The sequence below is a fragment of the Mercenaria mercenaria genome, chromosome 3 (assembly GCF_021730395.1).
Source record: "Mercenaria mercenaria strain notata chromosome 3, MADL_Memer_1, whole genome shotgun sequence".
Lineage (NCBI taxonomy): Eukaryota > Metazoa > Mollusca > Bivalvia > Venerida > Veneridae > Mercenaria > Mercenaria mercenaria.
Window position 1 is genome coordinate 20843616 of NC_069363.1, and position 18756 is coordinate 20862371.

At 35.5% G+C, this 18756-nt stretch overlaps 2 protein-coding genes across 5 annotated transcripts in view; one reads left to right on the forward strand and one right to left on the reverse strand.

The window, feature by feature from the left end:
- Window positions 1-18756, reverse strand: part of LOC123525305 (trichohyalin-like) — a 67024-nt gene that overhangs the window by 46188 nt on the left and 2080 nt on the right. For 2 of the 4 annotated variants that reach the window (XM_053537970.1, XM_053537971.1), the window contains exon 2: window positions 263-439. In XM_053537970.1, coding sequence (XP_053393945.1) covers window positions 263-421 — 159 coding nt within the window. In that variant the 5' untranslated portion in view covers window positions 422-439. Of the gene's footprint in view, window positions 1-262; window positions 440-4159; window positions 4278-10171; window positions 10195-18756 lie in introns of those variants that run through there. The other 2 variants (XM_053537969.1, XM_053537968.1) reach the window with 2 other exon arrangements.
- LOC123525304 (protein FAM91A1-like) overlaps window positions 4345-18756 on the forward strand; it is a 40190-nt gene continuing 25778 nt past the window's right edge. The window contains exons 1-7 of the mRNA XM_045304242.2: window positions 4345-4523; window positions 8333-8417; window positions 9027-9236; window positions 10647-10714; window positions 13825-13941; window positions 16859-16949; window positions 18035-18097. Coding sequence (XP_045160177.2) covers window positions 4452-4523; window positions 8333-8417; window positions 9027-9236; window positions 10647-10714; window positions 13825-13941; window positions 16859-16949; window positions 18035-18097 — 706 coding nt within the window. The 5' untranslated portion in view covers window positions 4345-4451. The remainder of the gene's footprint in view (window positions 4524-8332; window positions 8418-9026; window positions 9237-10646; window positions 10715-13824; window positions 13942-16858; window positions 16950-18034; window positions 18098-18756) is intronic.

Sequence of the window (18756 nt, forward strand, 5' to 3'; positions counted from 1 at the left end):
AATCCAGGGGTCATGGGTTCAAGTCCCAGTGGAGTCACGACCATGCCCTCTCATATGACACCAGTACTTGCTTTTCCAGGAAGGGGACTCAAGAGTGATTCAAATAAGCTTGAAGCTTTCATTACAATAAAGCTAAAATAAAAATTAGTATAAACTAAACAGAATATTACACAAAAACTTTACTCTGTACAATAAATTCTAAACAATAATTATTAAAATAAAACTTCTGAGGGACAAGATAGACATGGAATGTTTCAGGTACCTGTGGATAGCTGATTCCTCCCATCCTGATGTCCCCATGTAAACTTTGTACTTCATGTGGCATGAGCTCTCCTTTGCCATGGCGGTCATATTGTTTAAAAACATGCTGTAACACACCAGCATTTTCACCTGCCATCATCTCCCCTTGAAGCTCTCCCATTGTAAAGAAAATAACCTCCTATAAAAAAAAAGAATAAAGATTCTTTATAGTTACGAAATAATGGTTGAGCTGAAAGTTAAGTTATCAATTTAAATAAGTTCCTGTGCATTTACATGAGGCAGAATCTTATTTCTATATACTTTAGATTAATTACTTCTCCAACAGTTTTTTAAAGCCCTACACTCATATTCAATGTGTTCAAATGTTAATGCTAAATTACAGTAATGGCACCTAGTGCAAGACTAAACTAACGCTAAATAGCAGTAATTTTAATGCACCAATGGACAGTCCGGTATATCTGGGTGACTTTATAGAAGTGAAAGAAAAGCCTGAGTGCATATGTGGAGAAGAGATGATGTTTTCCAGTATATTATTCAATTAAAATGTATTTATTGCTTTCTATCATGTTAATCAAATATTCAATTTTTGAAAAATATATGAGAAAACAATTATTGAAAGTAGGATTATATAAGAAAATAGAATATTTTGTGTTCATAACAAACAATGTAGCAGCCACATGTTATACATTTTAGGCATTATTACCCTTTAATGTGAAAGAAATCAAAAGTATTTCTTTTACTTTCCATTATCTTCTAGATTTACTCTAATCTATATAAAAGTAAATATTTGTCATTTTCTTTGACCTACAAAAAGTGTCTTTATTGTCATTAATTATGTGCTAAATGCTATATAATTTAGAATCTATTTCAGGATTTGGACTTCTTTTGAAGAAAAAGTTTTGGGGATGAAATGAGAAAACAAGCCTGAAACTGGTTCTTTGAGCACTGCAGAAACCTATAATAGGTAAAAACTGAATGGTTACTATTACTTAAGTCCATAAATTATGACCTGTCTCCAAATTTCAAAATGTATCAGACTGAGAATCTGCTGTGACCTTAAAATGTCTGCACCTACTATGCTAATATACTCTAAATAAAAGAAGTGATTTGACCTCTGCTATTTTATTATATTAAGGATTTACATGATCTACTCAGTCTGAACAGTATCTATTAGGGAAGTGCATCTAAGTTTTTTTCCGTAATGTTAATGAATGCATAAAATACACAGTGTCTCTGCAATATGAAATATTGTGAAAATGTGACTGGTGAATGATGGAAGATAAATTACTATCAAATTTTGTTCAATATATGCACGGTACCCATTTACTGAAATGCCTGCTTGAGACTGAAATGGTTAGTATGTTTTACTTTCTTATAGTATACTTAAGGGTAGGGTATAACAAGTACAGTGACATTTTTTCTGGTCTGGTGCTAGTTGGCTAGACAATTCCTATAAATAAAGGAAAAGATCTCAGGCTACTGTGAAAACATTAATATTCGTGGGGGACTAATTTTCGTGGTTGAGTCAATCCATGAAATTTAATCCCAACAAACAAGTAAAATTTCCATTCATTTTATGTTCAAAAGTTGAAATCCATGAATTCATATCCCCATGAAATTGCCGTCTTGAAAAAAAAACACGAAATTTTATGCCCACAAAATTAAATGATTTTACAGTACAGTAAAACACCGCTCGCTCGAGGTCGCAAGGGGATGAGCAAAATGCTCGAGTTATCCATGGTTTCGAGCGACCCAAACATTGACCTACATACGAAGAAAATTGAATTTTTCTTTACCGATTTTCATCGGAACCATTTGCAGAGTAAACGGTGATGCATAATAATAACATATTTGTGACATTTTCGAAAAAAAAAACGTATTACAAACGTTATCTATGATAGACGTTTCAATATGTAATTTATAAATGGCACATGTAAAGAAACGACCAAGACTTATTTTATTTTTATTTATCAACAAGTGCATATCAGAATTATCGTCTCAATTTTTATTTCCTTCATTTGCATGCAAACAACTGCTGATTAAAATATTAAGATCTCATAACTATGTTCTCGATCCCGCAGAAAAGATGTTTTAGGTAATCAGTAATTGATCGAAATTTGATCAATTAAACTTTTCTTCAACATTTTATCAACAATTAATCTCATTATAAGATGAAATATACCAACAAACAAACATTTAAGATAGTTGGGGAGTAGACCACGCAATTCTCACGGTGTGTGAAAATGTTTAATTAACCGATACATTCTGACCGCCGAAGGTGCGAAAATTTTGACACCTCTGCTCGAGTTTGCCAGAAGAAATGAAGAATAAATTAATACACAGGGACCAGGTGTCATGCTCGAGCGATCGAGTTATCGATGCTCGACCCAGCCATGGTAATTTCACATGGAAAACAGAAGAAAATCGGCCGGGACCACATCAATTGCTCGAGCGAGCCCGGGTGCTCGAGTCAACGATGCTCGAGCGAGCGGTGTTTCACTGTATTTGTCAGAATAAATTGACAGTAAGATTGTTTTATATGACAGCCAATCAAATCAAAACTTTGAAGGACCAAAATAATGGAGGATAAATCACTAAATCATCATGTAAAGTTATTGGTTTTCTCGCTCACGTATTTAGCCATGTAGACACGGTTAACGTTAATTGTGTTAAATCACCAGAAAGTTTGTAGTTTTGGAAATTATAATTAGATAATCTTTATATAAATCAATGAAGAACTGAATCCCCTTTTGTTAAATGTAAGTTTTATTTATTTTGTATATTTGAATATATCTCATATTTACAACAAATCAGAATTTAAACCCAAATTCATCAGAAACTTTCTCAACTATTTTGCTCTTTCAAGTGTTTGACGCAAGTATAGAATCTGATACTAATTGCCAATAAGAACAATAACTCAATATTTCCTAGGATCGTGTCAAATTAGTTGGACTACCCAAGCTATCAAACCCAAGTGTCGGCGATTCTCAGACAGCCATTCTGCAATATGAATCCTAAAGTTAGGTTGGAAAACAGACACGTACACTACAACAGTGATAGAAACTAAGCAACTAGAGAGAGACCAAGACTCGAAAGGTATCAAAACCAGCATATCCTGGACGCCTGGTCATGCAAACATCTGTGGGAAAGAAATAGCTGCATGACCATCTTGCAAAGGAAGCTGCAAATGAAGATGAGTCAATGGGCAAGTCAAATATCCCAATAACCATAATAAAAGAACAAAGAGCTTGTCCTGGGAGATGAAATGGCAAAACAGGTGGCAATTAACAGACACAGGATTAGGCATCGCCATCAGCACATGCCTGGAGGTGGGCTCAAACTCAATGTTCCCTCAAACATCAACATCGAAGTACAATGTCAGTGTGTAACTCATCAACTGAGAACCAGATACTGCTTGCTAAATGGATATAAGTGTAGTGGTTGTAGGTATAAATGGCCACTTCCAACAGCTGTGCTGTTGGGTTAACCCTTTAGCGACGTGGTTCGAGTGTCCGCCTTCTGATCACGAGGTCTGGGGTTCGATTCCCGGTAGAGTCTGTGGTATTTTACTACATAAGTATTGGACTGGATTAGCAGAATCACTGTTGTGGCATGTGGACATGGTGCTGATACATCAATCACTCATGTGTAAAATGACAAGTACTTGAAAATGTAGTAACTGTTGTCTTATTGTATGTCGGTTAGAATTCCTGACGTCATGATAAATATTAAACTGAAATTATATTTTGTCTCAGTACCAATAATTAAAATACGTCGCGAAATCAGATTTATAATGATATTTCTAAGTATATTAAAATTAATTCAAAGCACTAATGTTACAATTTAAATACTATACTGCAAAATAAGCCTATGAAATGTCTAAACAAGACGTGAATACCCGCTTTTAATGGACAATTCACTGTTTTATTTGTTTCTTTGAAAATTTAACACGGCAGCCATTTGTCAACAACTTGCTACCATCAGCGTAAAGTCAACAGATTGTTCATTGGTTAAATTTTTCAAAGTGATTGATCATAAGCCAATAGCAGACAGTTTTACTATACGAAGTTTGACAGCCTCGGTCTGAAATATCCAACATGGCAGAAAAACACAGGGGAGGACCGCAACTTTGACGAGATTTTAGAATAATTTCCTTGACAGCTTTTAATTTGACTCAGATTTAAATCAGAATGAATGCAGACGTAGAAAACCACATCAGGCAAAACCATGTATGGTCGAAACTGCCTGCTAATGTCAAACAGGTGGGACAGACTGCCTTATATTTTCACCAGACTTCCTGTATCTTCCTGCAAGCCTGGTCACTGCTGGTCATGCCATACACGTGGTATTTTCAAGTCCAAATAAAAAAATAGCCAGATAACTTTTATACAGGCAACTCTACTTAATTTGTAACATAAAGAAGTGGTGTTATTGCAATGGCTGCAAATATCTCTAATTATGGTTCCGTTTCAGGAAGTTTATGTTCAATACAATTAGATACTTTGACGGAAGTAGAAAAAAATAGAGGACCTCTGGCATCGAAGAAGGGTTTTCAGCTACATCACTTTGCCTCATTTGGCACACTTGTTATATTTGCCTACACAATGCCGTAAGGCGAGCTAAGTGCTCGCAGTTGCGCTTCGCACAATTGCTCGCGAGCTACACTCGCTATTACAATTGGTTATTTATATAATTGAACACACTGTCAAATAGCAACCACTTACAACACCAACTTGTGTAAACAACAACTTGTGTAAACAGAAACAAAATAACGTGGAAAATATTCTGTATAAATAAATGACTTACATTTATCTGTTTAAAAAATATTTATCCAGGGGAAGAGGATGTTTCTGCACATGCTCAGTGTCAACACATGAAGGCCTGACACTTTTCATTACTTGATCCGGAATGACTGATGCAGCATTTTTGGGAAAGTTTCAACATAATACTTCGGAGAAAATTTTGTAATGACAAAGTGGTCGAATTTATCATCAGTCAACGTTCGTACAATCCCCATTTTACATACCCTTTTCAGGGCCTCACTTCGTATGAGATTGCTTACTAGATATGAATTTGAATTATGTCAATTTTCCAGCAATGTTAAGCTTTATTTTCATACCAATCATTGATAACTAATTAGCAGAAATTTTTATTTCTAATTTCTATTTCTTTTTTATTTCTTTTTTAAAGGTAAAAAACCTCATTTTCTATCCGGGTTTATCATTAGCCCCAGTAACCCTTACCTTGCTAAATTTCTATTAGAAATTTGACCATCTTGCAATTTGAACAGTACCATTAATTGTTAAAGGGGTGCTAACCAAAAAGATACTGACTGAATGGCAAACTGTGCAGATCATGATCAGACTGCATGGATGTGCAGGCTGATAATGATCTACACTGGTCGCAGAGGCAGGACCAACTGTGTCCAGCATGACAAGGGTTAATAATAATCCATAATTTCTGAAAGTCATTATTATTATACCAGATTTATATAGCGCCCTTTTCATGATAAACATGTTCAAAGGCACTTTACATATAGCAAACGCAGCCACACAGGGTGCGAAATTCATCCCCTACTAGTACAGACACAGAGCGATCTGACCAGAGGGACAGAGTGAGATAAAGCCCCCCAGAACAGACAGAGAGAACGTTAAGTAGATGCAGATGTGTCCGGCTAACTTAGCCTAGCTCTTTGTAAATAGACAGTCTGATTCTTTAACGTGCCCGGTGTATAGCACTGATACACGCAAAGCCGTCTTTCCTGGGAAGAACCAGTACAGGCCTCTAGTTAGGTGGGAGACACTCAAGAGCATCTCAGAAATTTCCAGTGCCTGGACCGGGATTTGAACCCCGGACCTCTGGATTGACAGTCAAGCGTGTTACCACTGGACCACCGGCCCACCTTTTTAAATTAAATCTCGACATGTGAACACTTGATAAATTTTCTAAACAAAAGAGAGTACCAAGATCTGCACCAAGATGAAGAGAAAATTTCTGTTATTCATATTGAAACATTTTACATACATTTTTATCATAGTTCTAAACCAATTGCTAATAATAAATGCCTCAAATTTAAAAGCTTGGCCTCTGATTTTTTTAACCTAATTGAATCTCATTAGGCCTATAGCCTAATTAAAGAAATTGTTTCTCTTTTCGGATGAATGTTAAATTGTTTGGAACTGAAGACCTAAATGAATGTACATTCATATTTTATGTTCCAGTTTTAACGTTTATAGAAATAAGAATTTACGTAATCCTGGGATCATAGACAATGACTATTGTAATTCTTTTTAATGTCATTATTGTCAAATTACGTTCTTTTTGGAAGGAAGAATGGGACCAATTCTGCTATGGTAGACGTCTGGTATGGGAGAATGACAAACATCCATTTACATGTACAATGTTTGTTTAAATTCAAATGTCAATCCATTTTTAAAAATTACTGATCAGAATTTTACTCAGTTCATCGAAATTCTCAAAAAAACCTGTTTAATTTACTGAACTGCTAAAAATCTAGGGCTTTTTAAGAGTAATTTTTTAGCTTCATTTTGATGTTTATCCTCATTTGTATAGTCAACAGTTTAATTTATAGTGTAAAACTCTGGTCAGTGATTGCAGATTCTTAAGAGCATGGATGCAATATATGTGAAAGGGGAGAAGAGCAATGTGTGCATTTCCAAAATCCAGTGTCTGTAAATTTGCTGTAGTCATCTGAAGCCTTGGCTACATGTCAAAGAAAGTTCTTAATTGGAGTGCACCTAGACCCAACTCGTGACTCTTCAACCATTTACTTCAGAAATTAATGAAACCCCTGATATTATGTTAATAAAGATCCTTTGGAAGCATAGAACACAACCAGGAATGATAATAGACTCGGTTTGATCAAGTCTGTTCATGAGAGGTACTTTATTACACATATGTTGAAGTAGAGCTATTGCACTCACCCCAGCATCAGCATCAGTGTTGGCATTGCTGTTGGTTAAAGTTTTTGATAAAGCCAATATCTCTGTCACTATCAAAGCTATTGATTTGAAACTTAAAATAGATATTAAATATCAAAGTCTACACCAGGAGAAATAATTGCATAACTCCATTTGAATTTTTATGGAGTTATGCCCCTTTTTGACTTAGAATTTTTGGTTAAAGTTTTTGATAAAAGTTAAATATCTCTGTTACTATCAAAGCTTTAGACTTGAAGCTTAAGATAGTTATTTACCATCAAAGTCTACACCAGGAGAAAGAATCCACATAACTCTGATTGAATTTTGACAGAGTTATGCTCCTTTTTAACTTAGAATTGTTTGGTTAAAGTTTTATAAAGTTTTTACTGTCAAAGCTCTAATTCAGAGTCAACCACTGAGAAAAGTCGAGCTCGTTTTCTGACGGACAGCTCTTGTCTTAGGAGCGTTATATCCTTACGAAATTTTTAAAGTACTACTTTTTAGCTTGACTTTTCGAAGAAAATGTAGAGCTTTTGCACCCATCCTGGCATCGGCGTCGCCATTGGTTAAAGTTTTTGATAAAGTGAAATATCTCTGTTACTATTAAATCTTTTGACTTGAAACTTGAAATAGTTATTTACTATCACAGTCTACACCAGGAGAAACAATCCCCATAACTCTGATTTGAATTTTGATAGATTTATGCCCCTTTTTAACTTAGAATTGTTTCTTCCTTTAAACATATTTTAATGCCTCTGATGTAGTCAGGTTTCAAAACTTTGTTTACTTATGATAATTTATTCAGAAGTGAAATTCTAAATGAGTCAAGCCATGAGAAAACCAACACAGTGCGTTCGCAACCAGCATGGATCCAGACCAGCCTGCGCATCCGCACATTCTGGTCTGGATCCATGCTGTTCGCTTAACGTTTTCTCTAATTGCAATAGGCTTTTAAAGCGAACAGCATGGATCCTGACCAGACTGTGTGGATGCGCAGGCTGGTCTGGATCCATGCTGGTCGCAAACGCACTATGTTGGTTTTCTCATGGTGCGGCTCATATATTATTGCACAGTATGTAAAGCATGTCAAACTGCTATTATTTTAGTGAAATGATTTTGTAACTTTTCAGGTTTTAGGCAATTCCCAGAAGGAGTATGAAAAAGCGGTAGTGCAATTTAGTGTAAACAATCAGCTACGATATAAAACAAATCTGGGTAAGTTTTTCATTATTGCTGCTGAAGGTTGTGAGACATTTGGACGGCATCAAGTCTGCCTTTGTCACTGCGGAACCAAATTATCTTTCAATGTTTTTGAAGCCATGGTGATAGTTCAGGAAAATGTCATTGTCAGAAAAAATGTGTTATAGCCCCCTTCTCATTTGTTTTGATAAATTTTACTTTTTGGCAACAGGAATTCATTAAGCAGAGCAGAACTGTCTACCATCAGCCCTTCTTTTATTAATCATAGCTTCAATTCCATCTCAACAGCTGATTGCATGTATTGACATGCTGCCATTTGACATATGGAATACATGTTTATGGACAAAGATTGTTTTGAATATTTGATTGCTTTAAGTGGTGTGACTGCCATCATTTCATATATTTTCTCTCACATTGAAATTTTAAACATATTGGCCATATTATATGTTTATGCATAACAATCTTGAGTTTTGAAAGATCTTGAATATAGTTATTTTGTTACTGGTTTGTTATATTTAGCCTGTATTGTATTAAAAATGTTTGTATTAACTGACGAATACTTACAGGTTAACTGTTTTTGAATAAACATATTTGTACATTTGTTATATTTTGGTCTATTTACAGTAAAAACTGTTCGAAAAGATGAGCGGCGTTACTACGAGGACCTTTTACAGTACAGTCAGGACCATTTAATGTTATATCCCTATCATCTATCTGATGTTGTTGTGAAAGGACTGAGAGTGACACCATTTATATATTACATCAACATGATGTCAGACATTATGTCACAGGAACGAAGCTACGACTCTTTACCAAACTTCACTGCTGCTGATTGTAAGTACATGCTGTGATGTCATTTTATGCTTGGCTATAGGAAGTATAAATAGCTGTCCTAGTCGACTGCGTCCGTACCTTGGTTGAAGTTTTGATGCACTTTCTCTTTATCTGAGTAATTACTTGATGGATTTGTTTCAAACTTAATAGTTATTTCTCATCATCACCCACATCATATGGCATAAGGGCCGTAACTCTCACGTCAATTTTTTCATGAATTATCTCCCTTTTACTTAGATTTTCAGGTTAAAGTTTTGATGCACTTTCATTGTATCTCAGTTATTACCAGAACTAAATGGATTTGATTCAAACTTCAAATTGTTGTTCCACCTCATCACCCACATCATATGACACAAGGTCCATAACTCTAGCAGCAATTTTTCATAAATTATGCCTCCCTTCTACTTAGAATTTAAGGTTAAATTTGCTACATTTCTGTTCTATTATTACAGAGAGGATTCGATTCAAACCTAATATATTGTTCCATATCATCACTCACATCATATGACACAAGGGCCATAACTCTTGCACCAATATTTCATGAATTATTCTCGTTTCTACTTAGAATTTCAGGTTAATGTTTTGGTGCAGTTTCACTCTATCTCTGTTATTACTAAATGGATTTGATTCAAAATTAAAATAACTGGCTTCTTGTGTTACAAGCACCTTAAAGATACACCAAAAATGAAGTGACCTGTGACATGAGCGTGATGAAAATCATTCTTATAAACAGTTATGATATAGCTATACCAGAAAATGACTGGTAGACAATTTAAGGCCCATCCTGACTTATAGCTGTTTTATTCAATAATCTTTTTTTCCAGTATATTTTGAAATTTAAAAACTGCTGTTATATAAATATTTTGGAGTAGAAAAACAAAATATGACGGAAACTTTACCAGTTATACCAAGTTATGTGTATACTGCTGCATTACCTCAATAAAACGAAAGTCCTGGTCTCCTTTATTATGTCATTTGCAATTTGTAACTGTAAACTCAAAGTAGATATAGCCACCCGCTTAGCTCAGTATGGAGAGCGTAGATCTAGGTATTGCTGGGTTGTGAGTTTGATCCTTCAGCGAGGCGTATGTTCTCCATGACAATTTGATAAAAGGCATTCGTCTCCACCTCTAATTCATGTCAGGTTTGTACTAGTGCAGAATCCAGAAACACTGGTCAGGTTAACTGCCTTACGTTGCATAACTGAAATATTGTTGAAAAATGGCGTTAAACCCTAAGCAAAAAATAGTGATTTTTATATTTCCGTAACAACAATAGAAAATCTTTGAGAGGACTCTAGGGTCTGTAAATCTGGTCTAAATCATGATTATATGTATCATTGAGGTGTTGTGCTTAGTATATTTATGACTGCAGGATAAACAGGACATTCTAGTATTTACTATTTTTCAGGTCTTAGACTATTAGGAATTGGAAGGAACCAGTACATTGATCTGATGAATCAGTGTAGATCATCAAAGGTAGGATTATTATTTCGCTTCAAAAGATGTCATTGCCACTGGAGCATTATAATAGAAGTGGTCAGGGTGAGGTATTTAGATCACTTAACATATTTCGGTTTGTTGTCCAGCATCTGTCAATCATTTTCCTCAAACAGCATCTCCTCAGAAACCATATTGTTCCTAAGTTGATGAAACTCTTTGTGGATAATATTTGGATGGTCTTCTTCTGACTATTCAAATGGTTCCACTTGGCTGCACAAAGCTAAATTTAAACTGCACCTCCTCTTCAGCTACATGTCCTAATTGTAGTAATTTCATACAAATATGCCTTGGTTGACACTTTTCAAATGCTGTTCAAATTATTTAGATTCATTTAAAAACATGAAAATCGAGTTGACAGAATCTACTGGTTTGATTTCGAATAACTTCCACTCAAATGTTTCTTGGCTGACGTACAAAAGTTGACCAAATTGTTCTTCTTTATCTAAGACATGACTGCTAGTGATAAAATAGTCTTTAACCAATATATATGTATAATTTAGAAATATTTTTATGGAAATGATTTTTGGTGACTCCATCTTAATAACCCGCCCTCTTAGCTCAGTAGGTAGAGTATCGGTCTACGGATCGCGGGGTTGTGAGTTCGATCCTCGGGCTGGGCGTATGTTCTCCGTGACTATTTGATAAACGACATTGTGTCTGAAATCATTAGTCCTCCACCTCTGATTCATGTGGGGAAGGTGGCAGTTACTTGCGGAGAACAGGTTTGTGTTGGTACAGAATCCAGGAATACTGGTTAGGTTAACTGCCCGCCGTTACATTACTGAAATACTGTTGAAAAACGGCTTTAACCCAAAACAAACAAACAAACAAACTAATTATTGAGATTCACAAAAAACTTGGTCACTAAGGAGCATGTTTTTTTTTCCATATACGTATATATTAAACCTTATTTAGATGTCCCTCTGCCATACAAAAAGTGTTATGAGCTGTAAAACTCTGGATAGTGATCTAGAGCTTTCAAGGCCTTCTTGTTCTTGTTTTATGGTCTTCTGTTAAAAAGTAGATTTCAAGTATCAGTTCATTGATGACACTAATTCTCAGTTACAGTGTAATGTAGTTCATCCATTATCATTGTTACTCATGTGAATGTTGTCAGTTACCTGTGAGGACGTTGTCAGTCATCTGTGAGGAAATTGTCATTTGTTAGAGAGTTTTCAGTTACCTTTGAGGAAGTCAGCAGTTACCTATGAGGAAGTTAGCAGTTACCTGTGAGGATGTTAGTAGTTACCTATGAGGACATTAGCAGTTACCTGTGAGGACATTAACAGTTAACTGTAAGGAAGTTAGCAGTTACCTGAGAGGAAGTTAGCAGTTACCTGTGAGGAAATTAGCAGTTACCTGTGAGGATGTTAGCAGTTACCTGTGAGGACATTAGCAGTTACCTGTGAGGACATTACAGTTACCTGTAAGAAAGTTAGCAGTTACCTGTGAGGAAGTTAGCAGTGACCTGTGAGGACATTAGCAGTTACCTGTGAGGACATTAACAGTTACCTGTAAGGAAGTTAGCAGTTACCTGTGAGGAAGTTAGCAGTTACCTGTGAGGATGTTAGCAGTTACCTATGAGGACATTAGCAGTTACCTGTGAGGACATTAACAGTTACCTGTAAGGAAGTTAGCAGTTACCTGTGAGGATGTTAGCAGGTACCTGTTAGGAAGTTAGCAGTTACCTGTTAGGAAGTTAACAGTTACCTGTGAGGACCTTTTAGGTAGTTAACAGTTACCTGTGAGGATGTTAGCAGTTACCTATGAGGACATTAGCAGTTACCTGTGAGGACATTAACAGTTACCTGTTAGGAAGTTAGCAGTTACTGTAAGGAAGTTAGCAGTTACCTGTGAGGAAGTTAGCAGTTACCCGTGAGGATGTTAGCAGTTACCTGTGAGGATGTTAACAGTTACCTGTGAGGAAGTTAACAGTTACCTTTTAGGAAATTAGCAGTTACCTGTGAGGAAGTTAACAGTTACCTGTGAGGAAGTTTTTGCAGTTACTTATACTGAAGTTGGCAGTTACCTATCAGGACATTAGCAGGTTAACAGTTACCTATGCGGAAGTTAGCACTAACCTGTGAAAGATTGTCTTTACATGTTAGGAAGTTGTCAGTTACCAGTAATGAAGATAGCAGTTACTAGTGAGGACTTTGATATGTTTATACTTATTAAAATGCGATAAGTATGTGAAATACTAGTGATGGGCAAATCGATTAGATTTGCCAATCGATTAATCGGCATAATCGGACAAGCCAACCGATTCGATTAATCGGATATAATCGGATAATCGGTTACTCTAGTTGCATATCTATAAGGTCATCTCACAGTGTATGTTTTATGTCATTACTTAGGAAATGAACCACACAGACGTCAAATATCCTATTTCTATTGTATCCCTTCATAAACATGAGCAAGTTAACAGCATAAAAGTAAAATATCTGTGAAGACAGTAAACTTCAAATCAGGTACTTGTCTTAATTTCACAAGGGACTTATCCAGTGATATTGTGTTATCAAATTAAAATTGTTCGGAGCAAAAAACGTATTAATGATTTATTAATTCTTAGTTTACGACTGGAATGATTTCAATCCTACAAAATCAAAAAATGAAAATTCCTTTGCTAATATGCTTGCGTAAGTCTTACGGCATGCTATGCACTAATGTCAAGAGTTTAGGTTGATGGGTTTCCCGGCTTAATGTTGTAAAAGCCATATATCGTCCAAAATTTGGGTGATCACAGATGACCTCAATTTCTTTCAAGACTTTGGAGGATGTCATTTTTAGGTAGAGTACTTTCCCTTGACGTAATTGCCCCAAAGAACCATAAATACCAGAAAGAAAGAGGTCAGAAACAACTAAATTATCCGTTTAGGGTGCCAAATAATTAATCGGTCAGAGAAAAGTGAAGTCGGCGATCGCGCTCATGAACGACGACGATTATTCGATTGTCGCCCATCACTATGAAATACCATATATATTAAGGGAGAAAATTATATGTATAATTATATGGTTATTTTGCTGTAAGAAAAGGAATTCGGTCATGATTATTATGCAACAGTTAGTATCAATAACTCTTCCAGAAATTCTTCCGAAGGAAACCACCAAGAGATTTGCTGCCAACAAAGCCAGTTGAAGCGGTCACCATAGATCCCTGGTGGGTGGCTAATATAGGATATATCACAGAAGATGATATCAGGGTATGTAGATCTAGATTACTTACAGGTGGTCAAAATAGAATATATCACAGATGATGTCAGGGTATGTAAAAATGATTCCTGGTGTATGGCAAATATAGGATATATCATAGATGATACCAAAGTATGCAGATACAGGTAATTCATCACTCATGCGATAATTCTAGTTTTGGTACACAGGGGACAGTTCAGCTATATAGTTTAATATAACTTTAAAACTGCTTGAGCCATTCAACTGAAAGTTAACACATTTATTGACTACATAAACTTGGAAATAAATTGCCCAAAAAGACATTCTAAAACTGATTGGAATTTAAGTAAGTAGGGAGAAAAGAAAACACAAGCCAACCAAATGCAGAATGGATGCAAATCAAATGTAAGCTTATGCAGGTCTAAAAGTTGTCAAAATGTAAATAGCTTTCTCAGTGGCATCATGTTTTGATTTACACGCCTGCATTTCAGTTTGTATTTGTAGCAACCTATCGAAATCTGCATGCTCCTATCACATGCTAGATAAAAATGGTGGCTTAAGAATTTATGTCTTGAAAAAGACTTTGAAAGAAGCGAAAAGGAGTAAATTCAGAGGGTTGTATTTGATGAAGTGTCGCTTCCTTATACAGTCAGGGGTGTAACTGTTTCAAGTTATTGCAGTTTATAACCCATCTGAGTTATTGCTTAAACTTTCATAACTTGTTTCAGTTATCATAAAATATTACAAAGCCCTCCTGTGCCAATTCCTCATTATGAATGAGACTAATGCAATTATTTCCTGAATCCTTGACCTTTTATCTTTCCAGCTATGCAGTAAAAAAATTTACGCAAGGCTGATAAAGTTTTACGCAAACGTTTTAAAGCTATAAAACTCTTAATATCCCATTATGCTTATCAGGTCATGCTCAGACTAAAAGAGAATTTGATTTACTACAGTTTGCTACTAATTTCACTTTAAAGGTCACTTTGTGAGAACAGCAAAAAGACTTTTTAGCTCACCTGAGCCAAAAGCTTATGGTGAGCTTTTGTGACCGCTCAGTGTCCTTCGTCTGTCGTGCGTCCGTCAACATTTTCTAAAAAAAATACTTCTTGAAAACCCACTGGACAGAATTACACCAAACTTCACAGGAATGATCCTTGGGTGGCCCCCTTTCAAAATTGTTAAAAAAATTGAATTCCATGCAGAACTCTGGTTGCCATGGCAACTGAAAGGAAAAACTTTAAAAATCTTCTTGTCCAAAACCACAAGGATTAGAGCCTTGATATTTGGCATGTGACATCATCTAATAGTCATCTATGAAGATTGTTCAAATCGTGACCCTGGGGTGAAAAGAGGCCCCACCATGGGGGTCACAAGTTTTACATAGACTTATATAGGAAAAACCTTTAAAAATCTTCTTTTCTGAAACCACATGACCTAAGCCTTTGATATTTGGTTTGTGGCATTGCTTTGTGGTCCTCTGCCAAAATTATTCAAATTATAACCCTGGGGTGAAAAGAGGCCCTGCCCCGGGGGGGTGGGGGGGGTCTTTAGTTTTACATAGACTTATATAGGAAAAAACTTTTAAAATTTTCTTGCCTGAAACTGCAAGGCCTAGGCTTTTGATATTTGGAATGTTGCAATGCCTTGTAGTCTTCGACCAAAATTGTTCAAATTATGCCCCTGGGGTGAAAAGAGGCCCTGCCCTTGGGATCCCAAAATTAACATAAACTTATATAGGAAAAAAATAAAATCTTCTTGTCTGAATGTTCAAGGCCTAGGTCTTTGATGTTTGGTATGTAGCATTGCCTAGTGGATCTCTAACAAGAGTGTTCAAATTATGGCCCTGGGGTGAAAAGAGGCCCCACCCTGGGGTCACTTGTTATATGAAGTATATAGGAATATTAAAACTTCAAAAATTATCAGATCATATTTCCTTGACTATTTAATTATAATTACCTGATGATCGCAAGCAATTAGGGGTCACTTGACTGTGACCTTGACCTGCTGACCAACTTTCATGTTTTTTAAAATACATCCTTGAAATTTGGATGACATGTACAGCTTTGCACACCGATCTTAAAACTGACTTTCAGTGACCATGAATGTGATCTACTGACCTACTTTCTAATATTTTAGCAGTTTGCCATTTTAAACATGTGGCTCATAGTACTCAGGTGAGCGATTCAGGGTCATCATGACCCTCTTGTTTTGAATAACTTACCTGAGTTAACTATATTTTATAACTAACACAGGTTATAAAATGCTTGAAAAAGTAACTGAAATAAGTAACATAACTTAGAACAGTTACACCCCTGACTGTTATATAAAAGTTAACTCCAGTTTCTCATTCTTTAGCAGTGATATAATGGTGACATAGTTCTGTATGGGAAAATAAATCTTTGAAAGTCTGATGTTCTAGAAAACTTTGAAATAACGTTGTTAAGTAAATGGATTTTATTTAGATAAAATACAGCTGGATTTAGTGTGTTCTGCCTAATAGCAAATATGGTACAATGTAATTTATGTTTGACATTTTCTCTGTAAATATGGATGTAATTAACTCGCTGATCCATTATGAAATTATCACTCTAAACTAACTGATATTCATTTACTGACTTTCAAGCTAATCTTTTAAAAAGACACGTTCTTTTCTACATTCCATATATCAAAGGTCCTGTTATGTCCCTGTCATCAGGATGTAAAGAAAAATGTGGTTTTCATGATCACAGGAAATATTTCTGCACTTGTTAAATAATGATATTATTTGGAGATACAAGTGAGGGATATGTAATAAAAAACAACTTGCATGTGGTAAACAATTATTTGTAAAGGACTTTAGAAACTTTGTGTTTAATGAATAAAATTTGCTCTTCTGTATATGACAAGTGACTGAAATGAGGCCAATATTAAAGATTTTAGAATTATAAAATTAATTGTATTTTGCAGGTGTGCTCTATAGCAGAGAAGAATTTGATAGATAGAATTATTGATTTGGGCTCACAGACAGCTGGAGAACTCAACTATAAATTATTACATGGTATGTAGTTCTACTGTTCTTGAGGGACTTATTTGTGTTTGTGCATCAGTCCTTGATATGAAACATGATTCATGTCTGTTTTATCTTTCAAAGTTTCAAATCCTTAAATGAGCCACGCCATGAGAAAACCAGCATAGTGCATTTCCGACCAGCATGGATCCAGACCAGCCTGCATATACACGCAGTCTGGTCAGGATCCATGCTGTTTCCTTTCAAAGTCTATTGCAATTAGAGAAACCATCAGCGAACAGCATGGATCCTGACCATATCTGAAGTTGCTTGCCAAACTGACACAGCTGTCTTCTAAAAGCAGTCAAGAAGAATTAACAAGCATACACGAAACACGAAAATAATAAGGATCTGTTTGTACCCAAAGTTAGAAAAACAAATATTTAATTGATTTACTATGCAGAGAGAACATTTCCAATATTGGTCATCAGTACCATAACTTTATTCATTTGTATCTTATAAGTATCAACCTTGCAAAAAATAATGGAGCCTCATTCTACAATTGTGCCACGTCCGCCCAGTCTGGTCAGGATCCATGCTGTTCGCTTTCAAAGCCTATTGCAATTAGAGAAACCATAAGCAAACAGCATGGATCCTGACTCGACTGGGCAGATGCGCAGGCTCGTCAGGATCCATGCTGGTCGCAAATCACTATGTTGGTTTTCTCATGGCGCGGCTCATATTATGCCCTAAAAGAACACATGTATAAGCTGTTTGAAGGAATTTCACTAGGACGTAAGGATCACTGTCAGTATCATGTTGCACAGAATCAGTGAATGCAAAATATTTTGAATAAATGTGCATAAATGTTATAGACAATTAAAAAAAAAACTCAGTAAGCAATTTTGGTAGTATATAAAAAAAAAAGACATCATTTCTCCAGTCAGCAATAACTTGGGGTTCTTGCTTATCATAAACCCTGTCAGCCAGCGACAGCTCAGCTTGACTTGCTGTCTTTCTGTTTGTTTACATCTTCAAATGGTTAAACAAAATTTCAATTATTATTAAAAATTGACATTGCTGTGTGTTCATGATAAGAAGATTTTTTTGGTTCTAAATATTATTTCAATGTTTAGGTTTGTACAGACGAGGACTTGTGTACTTGGATGTTCCCATTCAAGATGATGATTTTATCATATGTGAGTTTAGATTAAGTTATTTTGTGTTGTAAGAGAGAAGATAAAAATGGTGTTATTAAACATTTTTACCTACAAGTTTTACATTTTTGGGAAGCGTAGCTTTCCCAAAGTCGCCAAACTAAGTATACCGACGTTGGTGAAATTGTAGTTACAAATGCCGTTACTTCCATTCTCCAAACATATGCTATAAAAGTAGTTCAGTACTTTTATGAAATTCAAGGGTCTGAGAGTAAACAGATCGATACCATTTATTCAGCATATGCAATAAATGTGAAACATTTATGATTTGTAAATGAAAAATGTGGCAGGGATTTTAAGTTCTTGTAAAGAACTTTGTCTACCCGTTGTACTACTTTACGACGTTAATATTTATCACGTGACCAAGACCAAGAACACATGGTTCCAGTTCAGCGCTACCTTAACAACCTTCAGCGTCTGAACTTTAAACTCCACTTTCATTATTTGGTGGAATTGGTTCAGTTTCAAAATCAACCAAATGTTGAAAACCAAAGAAGAAAAAGAAAAGAAAGAAAATTCCAACAGCTACCATTGCAAGAGTTATAGCCCTTTGTTAGTTTTTAACTTTTTTTAAATTAAAGACTTTATTTTCAGGGTTTCCAGTGTCTAGGGGACACATTAGATGAGCAATTTGTATATTA